The sequence below is a fragment of the Dermacentor variabilis genome, chromosome 8 (genome assembly GCF_050947875.1).
Source record: "Dermacentor variabilis isolate Ectoservices chromosome 8, ASM5094787v1, whole genome shotgun sequence".
In the NCBI taxonomy this organism is placed as follows: Eukaryota; Metazoa; Arthropoda; class Arachnida; order Ixodida; family Ixodidae; genus Dermacentor; species Dermacentor variabilis.
The window spans coordinates 138586794-138602333 of NC_134575.1; the positions used below are offsets into that span (position 1 = coordinate 138586794).

The 15540-nt window shown below is 44.6% G+C and overlaps 1 protein-coding gene across 1 annotated transcript in view; it reads right to left on the reverse strand.

Annotated features, from left to right (window-relative positions):
• The window catches only part of Dph5 (diphthine methyl ester synthase), an 83335-nt gene that overhangs the window by 29327 nt on the left and 38468 nt on the right, over positions 1 to 15540 (reverse strand). The window contains exon 6 of the mRNA XM_075702930.1: positions 3353 to 3392. Coding sequence (XP_075559045.1) covers positions 3353 to 3392 — 40 coding nt within the window. The remainder of the gene's footprint in view (positions 1 to 3352; positions 3393 to 15540) is intronic.

Consider the following 15540-nt stretch of genomic DNA (forward strand, 5'->3'; position numbering starts at 1 on the left):
GCTGGAGCGGCACTTGTAATCAAGGCTGCGCTGTCTCCATTAGGACAAGGATCCAAAATAAGCTCGCTGATAGTGGCCTCTTATCGACGTTTGCGATGGGAGAGTCCAGATTCAGCCATTCTTGTGCATACATGGGACAAATGCAAAATATGTGATCAAGTTTTTCTGGAACCTGATAGTGCTCACAATTTAGGCTAGTGTCACTGCAACCTATGACGTGTCTATAACCTTTGGTGAATGTGACACCAAGGTGAATCCGGTGAACCATGGTTGTTTGGCCTTTTTTGAGCTTGCGAGGCATACGAAATGTCATTTCTGTGTCCCACTTATGCAATTGCCTGTGTGATCAATGTATTTGGGACCAGTGTTCCTATGTAGAGTTGCATATTACGCAATGAAGCAGGGCATTTGTGTCTGCCCGTGAGAATGCAATGCATACTTCAGAAGCATTATTTAAAGCAGTTTTGGCTTCAGCGTCTGCCTGTTCGTTTCCAATCATGCCACAGTGTGGAGGCATTCGCTTAAAGGTGATATCGCGGTCATTTCTACTTGTGCAGTCTAGATGCTCTACAATTTCTAGAGCCAATAAATAATATGGGCCCCATCTGAGGACACACTCAATTGTTTGAAGAGCTGGCTTAGAATTGCAGATTATCGTCCATGGATGAGGAGGTACTCATAGTTGGTGACCCAATTTGGTGTAAGAGACATTCGTCGAAGAGCGGCACGTACCCAGTGACAGGTAGCTAGTGACCCTAGTTGGCATGAAACAAGTTGACTGAAAAGTAGTGCATACCGAGTGACTCAAATTGTTAATGAGGTTCATTGAAGAGCAGCGCATACCCAGTAGCACATTTCCAGTGATCCAAATTGACATCAAAGAGATTCATTGAAGTGGTGCACATATCTAGCTTCTCAAAACCAACGATTGAGGTGAAAGGTGTTCACTGAGGAGCCGTACGTAAGCAGTGGCACACGCCCAGTAACACAAGTTGGTGTGAAACTGATTAACTCACAAGCTGCCCGTAGCCAATGCCACATACCTGGGACCCAAGTTGGCCCAAGGATTGGTTCTGAACCCACTTCCCTTTTCACAGCAGCCCAATTCTCTATTCTACCATTCCCGGCGACCTGATTTGGTGGGAAAATGGTTAAAGACACAGACAGATGGATAGATAAATAGACAGCTTAAGGAACATGCTTGTGAGGTACACCAAAAATGCTAACCGCATTAAAAGTTTAGAATAACTGGGTTCACTTGAAGAGGAGGCTTCAGTTTGGGACATGCTACAATTTCTCTGTTCAAATATGTTCACAGAACTGCTCAACTGCTGTAAATGAAATTTGCTGGGCTTGAGAAAGTTCAAATCTAGTGGTTCTAGAAAATAGAATTTTAATTCCTGGGCTAAATTATTAGAGAAATTGCAAATATTGGTAAGCTTAAACAAAATTAGAAACACGATGTTTCCAAATTCAACTGTTCACTAAAAATAGATATCTCAGTTTTCCAAACTGCATCTGTTCAAGAATCCAAAACAGCCAAACCTGATATATGTATAGGAATTTGCAGCTTACGTGCAATTGTTACACTGTTTATGAGAGTGTTGCGAAAGTCCTACTCACATATTAGGGGTATAACTCAGAATGGTGTATAATACATTAATTTTGTTCACTTTCGATGTATTATTAGGTGTGGTTTACAGAATTGTGGTATCACTTTTCATTGCTAAATTAACACAGCTGTGAACTCTACAGCTGAGATTTTTTCAATTTTCGAAAATGTTTGTTCGAAGATTGTTGGCCTAAATAAAATATCTTATTATAGACACTAGCTTCTAACTTTCTCTTTTAAATGCAACATACCTCATCAAATTCAGTGCAGCGGTTGCAGAGAAAAATGGTTTCACTGCATTCCCATTAATAAGAGCTTCCAGGCAAAAGCTGTCTTAATATAAGCCTGTTGCTTAAAGGGATACTGAATAAAAATCTGAAAAAATAAGAGAAGCATCAAAATTCGACTCGGAAGACGCTACTGTTCCAATACTCGGTGTTTATTTCACACATTTTTCAACTGATGGCCGTAATTTTGGAGGATTGCGAGCGCCTGGCGGCTACACACCAGTACACCGGGGGCTGCGCACCAACCGCCGTGACGTCATGTGTGCCAGCTTGCAGCAGCAGCAGGCGTTGTTGTAACAAAGCGTTCAAATTGTTTTGAAATTGTTTGCGCTTAAGTTTCTGAACATTGTACAGAAACAGGGTGGCGATTTGCACGTTGTGTCAACAATATTAACATGCCAATGCTGGCAGTCAACCATTGCGAAATAGCGAGTGTATGCATAGAACACCTGTTGCATCTATTCGTCGTCTGCTCCAGTTCCCCTTCTACTTACACCAATGCTGTAGTGCCTCCACTGCACACGCTATATGAAGCTCTCCCATAGTGTTACGTGGAAGTTCCATGACCAGATGGCCGTGCTCCCTCAGGGGTTGCAGAATCAAGCGTCTTTTTCTTCTTTAGATCACTATTGATCTGACCAGATGAAAAGTATCGCACGACCCTGCTACTACGATGCCATAGCGCCCTTTCGCTGACATGCCGCAGCTCTGCAGAAAAACAGGGCTCATTGATAGTCACCATCCTCGAAGTGTTTTGAGCACAGAAAGTCACACTTTGACGGTGCCCGTTTTGGCTAAAATGGGCACGCAGCACAAATCCATATCCTTCGAAGCTTCGGCTCTGCCAGGAAGATATGACACGGCTTGTCTCGCCTGACAATACTTTTCTCCCATCCTAGCGCACAGCCGCATAGAGGCATTCTCCTGTGTAGTGCCAGGTGCTTCATTGATCCCATTACAAAGCAACACACAACACAAATGGCAATACTCAAGACTCTGGCAGAAGCTCAACTTGGAGAAACAAATATGCGGCTACGAGCAACGGCACAGTTGAGACGTTAGCTGCTGTCTTGCGATGTCCACACGGGGGGTGGAGAGAAGCGAGCAATGGCTGACAAGCCGGTATCCGGCACAGACAATGTCACAGACACGCCACCTCCTCTAGTTCACGGCACGGCCACTACATACGGTATTTAGCAAAAAATGCATTACATTCATTATTTTCCACTATGTTCTGCCTTTTTGTGCCTTTTCTGCTAGCTTTCATTTGGGCTAAAAAGCTCAGTGGGAAAATATTTGTTCAGCAACCCTTTAATGAACATATTTTCGTGTCGGATGCAACTTTGTTACAAAGAGGTTCGACTGTATCAAGTCACGGTCACAAGTGTCACGTCACCATTTGCAGTCACCCTATGACACATGACAGGAGGGATGACAGGTGGGCTGCACTCACTTGATAAGGTTCTCTATCGACTTCTCTTTCAACTTGATATCTGCAAGGAAACCACAAAGTGCCAAGCATGCATCACCAGCACGTACACATGTTCCTCACAACATTCATAACGGCTCAAGACCCACTGTTTGATCAGCATTAAAATGGCTCAAGACCCATTGTTTGATCAGGCAAGATTGCAACACCGACACTGCTGACAACCAGCAATCTATCAGAGTGGCAGGACAGGGGCCAAGGCAAAGTAAGTGCAACTGAGACAATTACAAGAGGTGATGCAATCATAAAATCTGTGGGCTTACAGGGCAAGCTTGAGCATCACAGGACAGAGTAACTGAAGATTGCTAGGAGAGGCCTTGGTCCCGCAGCATTCCAAGACTCATAATTTTGTTGGAACTGTTGGGATGCTAATGGGAGCAGTTACTGACTTATTAAGCTCTGGAGCCACCTTTTACTGTTAATAAAATGATCAAACGAAGAAAAAAAAACATGTCGAAACTATTTTGTTGAGATTATTCGGACTCTCTCAGCAAATAAAAATAAAAATATGAGAAAGAACAGAAGACAGAGAAGCAGCAGTTACAAAGCACCTCCCATCTCCTGTTCTTTTCCATTTCACTCATTCTCAGTTGTGCTAATGCCAACAAAATGTTACAGAACGCCAACTTGTTCAAACTGCCACCTAAACCCAAATGCATAGAAAATAATGAGCTTGCACTGTTCATTGCTCTAAATACTGACCTTGCAATTCCACACTGGTGCTCTGATGTGTACTTTTCCTTTGTTGTTACGATTATGTTTTAGCAGTTGAAACTAGTCAACCCCCTTGCATATATGGTATGTATGCACCTGTGACATGTATTTGAAATAAATCTTGTTCAGCAAGCCATCATCAGCCTGCCCTCATTTCCCTCAATCCTTTGTTGTTCCCTGCAGTTTCATTTCACTTTAAATATGATTCCGAAACAGCTCACCCAAACTGCAAGGCAAACAAAAAAGATGGAAGGAATAACAACAGAGCAAAAAATTATTCACTGATGACTACGATACTCCCTAATGCGAAATTTGAGCGCAGCTATAGCTATACGCGTTTTCATTTCACGATATACTGGCTGGTGCAGACAATCTGTCTCGTGCAACACATTGTAAACAAAGCGAAGTTTGGTGCGATTGCCTCGCTAACCGGGAGATCACAACAGGCAGCGCATGGGTGGTGCATGGGCGCGATTCACAACAGCAGCCACAGGTAGACCTCCGCTCATGCAGCACTTTGTTTCCATACAGACGACGCATGCCACTCTAGCGCCATCTCATAGCCATCGTCACCGCAAAGCCCTTCTTGCATGGCACTACGCTTTTCTTCTCGCACTTTTGCCATACCCTCCTCCTCCACCTTCCTCTCCACGCTCTCTTTCCTATCGCTACTTTGGTCTCCCGCTGCGCTCTGTGTTCGCATTCATCTTTCCACGGTGTCTACCAAGTTGACATTTCCAAATTCCCTGAGTTCCTTTGCAAAATTCCCTGAGTGACAGAGAATTTTATGTAGAGACGGGCTGACACCATGTCGCTCGATGCTGGCACTCTCTAGTGAGCATGTTAAAAAATTTTAAGAAACAACTTAATCCAGTTTGAATTGTAAAGAGTAGTGTTTATTTTATTCCAAAAGAAAACAGAGGGAGGGGTTAGTAAAATGAACAGTGAATAAAATAGCTTTGAAACAAATGGTAAAACCCATTGCAAATTGAATTGAACATTCTCAAATACGAATAAAAAGGAGATGCATACTGAAGCAAATATTTTCGAATATGAGCTATTTCTATCAGCTGACAGCAAACTCATTGGTATGAGGCCCGAACTCTGTCACAAGTGAGATTCTCTCTCAACCGCTCGTAAGTCAACCTCAACTGTCCTGACATACTCTCAGCCCGTGCACAACGCCTCAGTGTTGCTTTTCACTGCTTTAAAGAGTTTATTTTGGTTTGGATGAGAGACACCTACATCTCAGCGTCAGCCAACAGTTTGTTTTTTTGAGCTCAACCTCCTTCACAGAAGGGACGGCATGCTTTCTTTCTCGTTCGTGCCTCAATGCGTAGGTCCTCCTTCCTCCTTCCATTGTGCGCTCGCCACACAAAACATTTGAAGCATCCTCTTGGACAGTTGTACAGTCAACGTCCAATTTTTCAGACTCCCAAGGGACCGCGAAAACGTCCGAAAATCGGGCAGTTCTAAAAGATGAATGCATGTCTTTTATTTATTTATTTATTTATTTAAAAATGCTTTACAGGCCTCAAAGTGAGGCATTCAGTAAGGGGGACAGTACATAGAAAATACATAGAATAAATGAAATCTATAAAACCGTAGCAGTTTACACACTACAACCGTAAGCGTAACCTAGGTGAAAAAGAATTACTTATTTCACGATTCACTAGTAAAAAAAAAACAATATAATAACAAGGAATGAATCACAGAGTATTTTCAATGAAGTCATGTAAGTAACAAGACCAGAGTGTTAAACAGTATTAATTTTTTGGCGGCGGTGGTGGCTTTGATTATAGTCGCCAACTGTTTATTCGGACCTCACGGGGACTGCGGAAATGTCCGAATAAACAGGTGTCCAAAAAAGCAGATTAAAAAAAAAGAACTAAATCCTTTATTTCCACGCACTTATTTGGGTTTGGCAGTAGGCTTCAAGAAATCATGAGTGCGCCGTTGCACAGTGTTCCGTTTACACGCAATCAGATAAGCCTGAATCTCGGAGGGTCGTACGGTCACTATAGGTGGCTGAAAGCACAGTCACTGCTTGTACACGCTTCGCATGCGATGGCAGCGTAGCACATGGTGCGTCATCTTTTGACTCGGAGTCATCGTCCTGCGGTGCAGCAGAAACCTGACGAATGATCTCGCCGTTGTTGAGTTCTGCGCATGTCAGTACAGCAGTGTCAGCACCTGTGAAACTGTCAAATGAGATGGTGTCCGGAATCTCAATGCAACCACTGCGCAGGTCTCGGCAGAACAATTTCGCCGTCAGTAGGGAGCACATCGGACAGCGACAAATCCTAGGCCTCCCGGCACCCGCATGCCGGCATTCCCCGGTGCAGTCTGCGCGGGCACTGTCAGCGCCATTAGACACTTGACGTGTTGTTTCCGCATGCCGCGTTGGATCATCCCAACCTTAACACGTCACACAAAGCAAACACCATCACGCCGTAACGCTGACACCAGTCACACAAACGAAAAATGTGGCCTACTCGCAGTGTCGTGCATGAAGAAACCCAAATCAGCTGCTGGATTGTCTTGACATGGCTCACTAAGCTGAGACCGGAACTGCTGTGGCCATGAACCAGGCAGAAACGATGATGACGAGCGGGGATGTGCAGTAGTGCCACTTCGTGGGGTGGCAAGGAGGCTCCGTTCAAAACAAAAATGGCGTCCAGCAAGTCAAACCATGCACCGGTCAGAGTCGGTGCATCGATCGAGTTGGCTCGATCAATCGAGTTGGCTTAAGGAGTGCCCGAAAAATCCGACGAGAGGTTGCAAGGTGTCCGAACTTTCGGCAGTTGTTATACATTATGGTCTATGGGGAGAATGACGGAGCCGCGAAGCAGACTGAACAATCGAGCATGTCCGAATTTTTGGAGTGCGAAAAATCAGTCGGAGACTGTAATTTTAAATAAGCTAAAAAGCGCAAAAACGAACCGAAACCTGACCAAGCAGCCGAGCGAACCTCTCCGTATGACGTCACGAGTGTCTCCACAGGGAAAGGCACGCAAGGCATGCCGGTCTCGCCCACTGGCAGTGAAAAGCAGACACTCGCGCCATACCATTGGGTGACAATATGTCAGCTACACCAGCTCTTCAGACCTGTCAAATATTCTGACGAATTCAATAGTCACGAATCGCCGTTCACATTATGACCTGCCACTACGAGAGCCTGCGCCCATGCACTACACGTCATGCTGCAACATCTAGAACAAGGGTACTCCTAATTATTGATTTTATACATGCTGCTTGCTATTTTAGGTGTGCTATTTTAGGTGTTTTATCCCTTCTCGTGGAAGCACTTCGCATGTTCACTATAAGATGTGGAGCACGACTTTCCACGTTTGTATCTCACAAGAACGCCGCTGACAGTCCAAAGCACCGAACGATGCATTTGTTTACATCGGCAGGTACAGCGACCAGTCCTCGTTCGCTTGAGGTATAATGCTATAGCTGCTCATTGGTGACATCAATTAATGTCAGAACATATCAAAACAGGTAGATTTTGTGCATGTAGGCACCGTTGCATCACTCTGAATCGCACTAATATGAGCGACCACACATCTTCGAAAACAATGATCGGGAGATCGACCATAGCACAGGAGTGTTGCTGTGCTGCCTACTTATCCTTCTTCGTATTCTCTTCATACACACAATATGTTCTGTAATGTGGACATAGATGACGACTTTGCGAGAACGCGTATTTTCTTGCGAAAACGCCGATACCAGTATAGACAGACACCATTGGCAGCTGAACTACAGTAAAACCTTGTTAATTCGAACTTGGTTTATTCAAAATCCTGCGTAATACGAAGGTTTTCGGCGGTCCCAACAGTTTGCATGCAAATTTTGCCAGCCAGCGTGCCCATATCCGGATAATACGTCAGTTTAAAACATGGCCTCCGTGATTTTTTCTGTGCCTCCGTGATCCGCGGCGGTAACAGTGAATTGCGGCGCACTATAAGCAGACTGGAGGACGCAGCCAACGGTGCGGCTAACTACCGTGCCAAGCAGTCATGCATCGATGACTACCGTATTTACACGATTGTAAGTCCACCACTTTTTTAAAATTTGAAAATCTGAAGTGGGGGGGTCGACTTACCATCGAAACCAAAACATGGCACTGCCAAAAAAGCGAGACCAACGGGAGCTACAACGTACTAGTTAGAATTTTATGTTTGCTCCATGGCCCTACCCGTAGCTTTTCACTATTGCGCGTGTTTGTTCGCTTTTCGGAAGGGTTTTTCAACATTTTTGTGAGTTTTACAGTGCACACAACACTCATGAGGGAGTGTCGATAGTTGATGGAAGCGCCGCTGTTCTATTCGCGGCGGCACCCTCAGAATGGCGGCGCTTGCGGGGAGTATCGATAGTTCATGAAAGAGCACTGTTCGCGAGTTTCTCTTTGCCTGTTGTTATGCCTGTTTCGCTTAACTTTCTTTATAGTTTGACGAAAGGCATTGGGGTTTGACGTGTTCCACTTGACTGCCGGCTACGTGCTACTTCTATGCTTCCTCAGTCGTCATGAGTGCTCCAGGCCCACTAATCATTCGGCCCTCGCTCACAGCAGTGTTCAAGAGGGCTGCCATCCTTTACGCCGAAGAAACAAATCACTGCACAGCGGGCCGCAAGTTCGATGTTTGTGAACAGGCGGTGCGAGAGTGGCGACTGCAGCGAAGCGAAATTTTCACCTGTGACCGCAAGTGAGGAATTTCCCACATGCCGAAGTCTGGACGCTTTCCGGAGCTGTAGGCTAAGCTTGCGGCGTACGTCGCTGAAATGCACAATCGGTCCCTGCCAGTGAAGTGCGACATGGTCATGAAACAAGCCCGGATCTTCGCCTTTTAAGGACCTGCTCCGCCGTGAGTACGAGTGGTTGGCGGCAGAAGACCACGAAATTACGCCAACCGGACCTATCAAAAGAGCCTCCCTGACGGCTGCATGTGGTTGGGTGCTTTCGGCGTGGGCTGCTGTTCCACAAGATGTCATGGTGCGGTCGTTTGCCAAATGTGAAATTTCGCGGGACGACGATGCGCTGTGGGACCGTAGCAACGATGAGGATGGCAGCACTAGTGAAGATGAGTAATCCAGTGACCACGTCAGCTACTAATAAATTTTCGTTATCGAATGCACCCTCAAGTATGCTCTCTTTTTTTTTTTTTTCCCTGTCACGCGATATGGGGGTGTCGACTTACATTCAAGTTGCCTTACAATAGTGTAAATACGGTACTTCAAGTGACTGTTTTTCGGGCGAAATAAAGGTGCGGTGTTGATACAGCCACATTTCATCCGTTTATTTCTCGTTTTTCGTCCATTTTTGATAATTCGAAAACCCGGTTAATTCGATGATTTTTCGCGGTCTGACGGACTTCGAATTAACGAGGTTCTACTGTATATGATTGTTTACGCTGCTGTATCGAAGAGGCCTACTCTTGCGGCCCATTTGGGATACGAGGCAAGCAATGCACCTCGGAAACTAAATAATGAGTCTGCATGACAATACATAAAAACACACCCACGTTCGTTGTCGCATTTAATTTAGGCAAGTGCCAGTGAGTGTGGCGGACAGCTTTCCGTCAAAAACGGCAACGTATCAATGTCGATACTGCTCCATGTCATCGCTTCTCGCTTTTTGTGTGTACACTGTACGAAATAAGGAATGGTTTATTTCAAATCTGTATGGTCAAAACTGAACTGCAGGAGTAGTTTTCTTCATCCTGATGGCTTAATTAGTTTCAGGTCAGTCGCTCAGACCCGCCAGCAGCTGACGCATGAACTACGCGACTGCTACATACAGGCTTAACCTCGGCTGAGTGCGATCGGTATCGACTCAAACTGTGTGTGCGGATGGCGAGGGCTGAAGTTCGTGCAGCCTACGTCTACAAGGAACACAACTTCTCGCGACAGCAACTTCTCACGCCATGCACCAGCTCACGACCATTGATTCCTCGACACTCTCATCACTGTCATCTGCATAATCCCAGCATGCTCTACCTGCAACACTCCTGATGTCATATACAATGTGGCTTGTAACTGAGGAGGAGGCATGGTAGGCTGTTCGAGGCAATTAATTAAATTCATTTGCAAAAAAATCTGTGCAACTCTCAAACCTGCTTTGTTGAGGACACGACGTAAGTGTTCAGAGGAATGTACCCAGTGAATTTCATCGACAGCCGTTGACATAGAAAAATCGCTGGAGTTGCCCTTCAAAACACCAGGCAAGAGGAAAACAACAAAACGCGTCTCGGGCTGCCGGAGCACCACCAGCTCGACGCACTTCGGCATCTTGTGCCGCAACGATTCGCGTGACGCTTCACATAACGTTGATGTCAACAATAATTGAGGCTGTCAAATTTTTTTACTTACTTCGGATCGTATCTTTTCTCGGTTTTCCCCAAAATGTAAAACAAGGTTCTACTGTATATGGTTGTTTTCCATAGCCCTATGTATAAGTTGACACTCTTAAGTCGATTTATAGTTATAACTGATATATTGTTATATGTGGTATCACTATAAGTTGACTGCACTGTAGATCCAGCGTATTTTACGGTATCGGCTGTGCTAAGGTCTTGTTGGGCAGGTTGGGCATTGAGAGAGGACACTGCTATTGAAATAATGTTCATCCTCTTTTTAATCAACATTAATGAAACTTTCCAGTCTTACTTGAAATCAGCACAAAAGTCCTAATATGTAATTAGTTTTGTTGTAGCTCAATTAGTTTCCACCATAGTTACCATATCACTTCCATTGCTTAAGGCCACAATGGAAAATAAGTGGCACAATATAAAATTATTTGTAAGCCATGTTTAGATAGCATAAAGACTAAGCAATGAAAGAAAGCAAGCACATTTTTTTATCTGACCCTTAATAGATATTTTACAGCCCACTGAATATACGGCCACAAAATATAGCAACCATGTAGCAGAAATTGTAGCAACATAATTAATTTCCACAGTAAAAGAACAAGAATTTGCTTGCTATACTACATAGAGTAGTTTGAAGTTTATTTCTTTCTTCATTACAGAAAGAGGAAACAAGAGCTAAAGGCCATTTGGCCTGACAGGGGCTCTTGCTCCTAAGCACGTTCGGCTTACATGATGATCCAATGTAAGAAAAAAGCAAATATAACAAGAAACAAGCAAGTATGATGTAGAAAATACAAATAAACAAGATAATGTGTACATTATACAAGGACTATGTGAAAAAGACATTTATGCTTCAATTTTTGTTTACGCATTCACATTACAGCACAGATTAAGGAATACATATATAGCGCATAAAAAATTTTAGTGCAATAGCATTTTATGTATAAATAATTTGATTGTGTATGAAAAGGTTTTTTATACATTGCTTAAAATTAGGCGCACAGAAATCAATTTTTTGCTCAACAATGTTTAGTAGCCTTGGTATTTGATAGTTTATATCCTGACGTCTGTATTTAGTATGCGTGAATGGCATTTTCTTGATTTGATAACGTAATGGGTATAGAGGAGAAGTGGGTATGCTGACAACATGTACCCTGTGTTTTTTTATATGTAAGAGTAATCTATAATAAAATACTTGATTTGCTCAGATCAGTAAATGTTTGCCGAAGAGATTGTGTTTGGGTAAGTCACACGGCCTGCCATGGTAGTTTTAAAAAATTCAGACTACTCGTTTTTGCAAGCTTAACCCTTTCACTGTCACGGACGTACCGGTACGTCATCGCGCTTCCCCCCCACGGTGTCACTGACGTACCGGTACGTTCTCTATCGTGCGTTCAAAATTTCGCGCCTGAGCGCAACGCTGGCGCTCCTGAATTGGCCACGCCATCTGTTGACTCTTTCTACAAGTTCGTATATTCTCCCTGACCTGTGTTAACCCATGTATTGAAGAGTACGGTGCGACTGCTACTCCCCACTTTCTCTTTGCTAAGTGGCGCGGTGGCTCCGCGTTCGCTGGATCATGCGTCGTACGCGTGTGGTTATGGGTTCAAGGGTTGTTCTGCCATCTCCGCTGGTTTGAAGGTTTTTATTTTTCTTCTGTTGGTGTGTCTGCTAGGGCGCGTCAAGTTCAGAGGCACGCGCCGTTGCCTCTCCGAAAAGAGTGACTCGATTGCTGCTTTCGCTCTCTCGCCGAACCCTCGCTTCCGACTTGCAGCAGTAAACGTAAAGCCCTTCGAACTTTGTTTAGCCTTTTTCCATCTCCCTCTGTCTTCTTGATCACGCAACGTCCCATTTCTCTCCGTTGTGCGGGCGACTGAAAGCGCAGCCTCCCAGCGCGCGGTTACTTTCGGATGGCTGAGCGCGCGGGACCTTCGTCTGCTCATTGGTGCGGTGGCTCAATTCCGATTTAGAATACGAGCCGAGCTCGGATTCGCACTCGGACAGAGTCGCATGCGAGGAAGAGGGTTCCGCATCGTCAGATTCGGATGTTGAACGGATTTTATAGTCAGGCTGATGATGATGATGATGTTTACTAAAAGCAGCTGCAGAACACTGAAATGTGCATATAGCATTGACTACATTATTTGTATACCAATCATAATCAAAAATAAATTGCTATGTTCGTTCCCTGTTATGCTCGTTCCTTGAAACCAAGCCGACACTGGGGGTGCGTCACGGCCAGAAGGGTCTGACAGCGAAAGGGTTAATAACTTATCATTATCAGTACACCATTATGCTCCGTTCTGCAAAAAAAACTTTAGTTCTATCTGTTCTGTTCTTGATGTTGAGATATCGAGGCCTGAATATTAAACGGAGCCTAAAATTTGTGTTATGAGAAAAGTACAAAAAAGAAACAGCATTGAATATGAGCGGACATGGCATCCAGAATAACCATTATTGATACTCACTCTAGACGCACGAAACTTTCAGGACACATCCAAGCTTGTGTGCTGCTTATAAATGTGCAATTAGATTTTTTCTGAGGTCAATAAAAAAAAGTAGTTACAATTCTTCTTGTGTTAATATTTTGGATGTGATTTGCAAGAAATATATCGCAACAACATAGCTAAAATGAATCAGGTATGTTCCTGGATGCTCAAATACTGCAAGTTCGCACTTGGATGTTTGTATCTGTACTTTAGCAAAAGTTATACAATTCTAAAAGTTGCAGATTAGCTTTAAAAATGTGTATTCGTGTTGGTGATTTCTAAAGGATTTCAAAATATTTAAGGGTCATAAGACACTAGGTCACAGTTTTTGTGCACTCTCTGACTCGCCTGCATTCAGGGAAAAAAAGAATGACGAGAATTGATTGAGTAGAAAGAACACAGTGCTGATCCCAAAATTTGGGACATTAAAATATCTATACTTGAGAACAAAAAGAAAGAACTAAAAAAAACTGGGAAAATATAAATTTGAAGCTTCAAAACCGGGAAATAATAATTACAATATAATTAAAAATGCAAAATTCTTCTGCTGACGTAGACATTAGGCGCACGTTAGGCTCCTAACAGAATCTGGCATGCAGTAACACGAACTCACGTGCGCGCGAGATGCACAGGAATAGGCATCGGCACATCTTCTGCGGTCTCTAAAGTAAACGTTCACGTGAGGACATAAGGCAACGGCTAGCATTGCTGCTGCGTTATTGCTGATGCGGTATGAGATTGATCTCTGATACGATCTTTTCAGCTCGGGATCTTGTCGGCTCGGGATCTTGTCGGCTCGACCTTGGGATAACCGCCTTCTCTTTCTTGCAGTAGAAAGCAGAGACGGCTTTGTGCTTCGCTTTTCGTGGACGCGTGTTCGGTTTCAAATTTTTTCTTTTAGAGGGGGTCGATATGCCGCTTACGTTCGCAATACGATAAACAAAGAAACGGCATATCGGCGGTTTTCAAAGCGACCCACTGCCAGGCCTAGTAGACAAGCTCGTCTGCTAGGCCTAGTTGCCATAGCAACAGCCAATCAGAAGGCGCCTCTCAGCACCTTGGCGCACTGAGCTTATAGGAGGGACGCGTGCATCGCGAGGTTCGTTAGACTGGCCCCAGACTGTTTCACATATGCACTTTTTCTATGCGGCCATTGTCGGCGAGGGTGCAGGGAACTGAAAGGCAGAACTTTGAGCTTTTAAATGATATTGAGATGGCAGCACTCAGCGGCGGAAAAGGCGAGAAATAGCTCTGTGAACTATGGTGTTTCTGCGCGATATTTGGGTCGTTTCTCGTCGTCCGTACTGACAAAATAATTTTTTTTTTTTAAACTTAGGGTGCGTTGTTGGGCAAATCGTTTTGATACAGTGTAGATTAGGCATTACAGATGCCAAAACAAGTACTTCCTAAAGATATTTTTTTTGTGGTTTTTGGTTTTTAGGACCTGTGTCCCCCCCTTAAGACAGCATCGCTGCAAGAGGTAAGAGTTTGGATTTTTTGTGCAGTTTCGTTTGAGGCCTATACCTTCTTTCAAGAGCAGCAAGTGTGATGAAGACGACTGAACGCTGTCACCGATGGATTTTGTTTACTTAAAAAATTCAGACTTGATGGATATTCCGGACTTTATAATGCACCGTCAGGGTTCCCATAGAGCTAATGCATCTTCGAAACAGATTTTTCGGACAAATTTAGGCGCTAATGTTCGATTTTCCGGACTAAATCGCCCATTCCAAGCCACGCTAACCGATCTTGGGGGCCGCCACATAGGGTTTTCTACTGGCTTGGCTTTCAGTGGCCCACTCTATGGCTTCCAAGATTAGGGCATGCTTTTAATAATAGAGTTTCTCACTACATTACCTAGAGGGAAATCTGGCGCTGCTGCGCTGTGGTATGCATGGGAATGCCGGTATATTGTGACTTCGGATTGGCATCGTTCTCGAAGAGACAGGACACCTTGAGACGCGCTTGGCAAGTATTGTTCCGTCTGCCACAATGATTCATTTTCTACTAAAACAGCATGTGAAAAGCTGTTTTAGCTATTATTACGCGAAAACATGTTTTGTTTAACTATGAGAACTTGTTATGGCGTGTACGACTAAATGTTACGTAAAAATTGGAGGACGCTTAAGCTTCGCCTTCAAGAGTGGAACACGACAGCGTTCCTGTCGACCCGCCAAGGGTTGTAAGACAATGCGCTAAGGCGCAGCGATCACTTACGAGGTGCCCCGCATCGGACTTTGCACCCACCAATCAAGCAGTGAGCGTCGAGCAACGCAGCGTCCGGCGCGGCAACGAAACGTGCGCCTGAGCAAGCGGAACGAACCAAAGAACTCGGTGTCTCGGAGGGGGAAACCATGTACGCCAGCCAAACGTCGTGATCGGCACAGGCAGAGAGATAGTCAGATAGTGATCTAAAGAAAGGGAGGACGCTTGATTCTGTAACCCGTGAGGGGAACGGTGAAGCATCGTCAGAGGAGAGGGAGTCCAGGCCGCGACGCGCCTCCCACCAGTCCCCGCGCAGCCCCAATGCGCGTGTGGCGCGCCACCTGTCAGGGTAGCGCCGTACACTGAGAGGAGG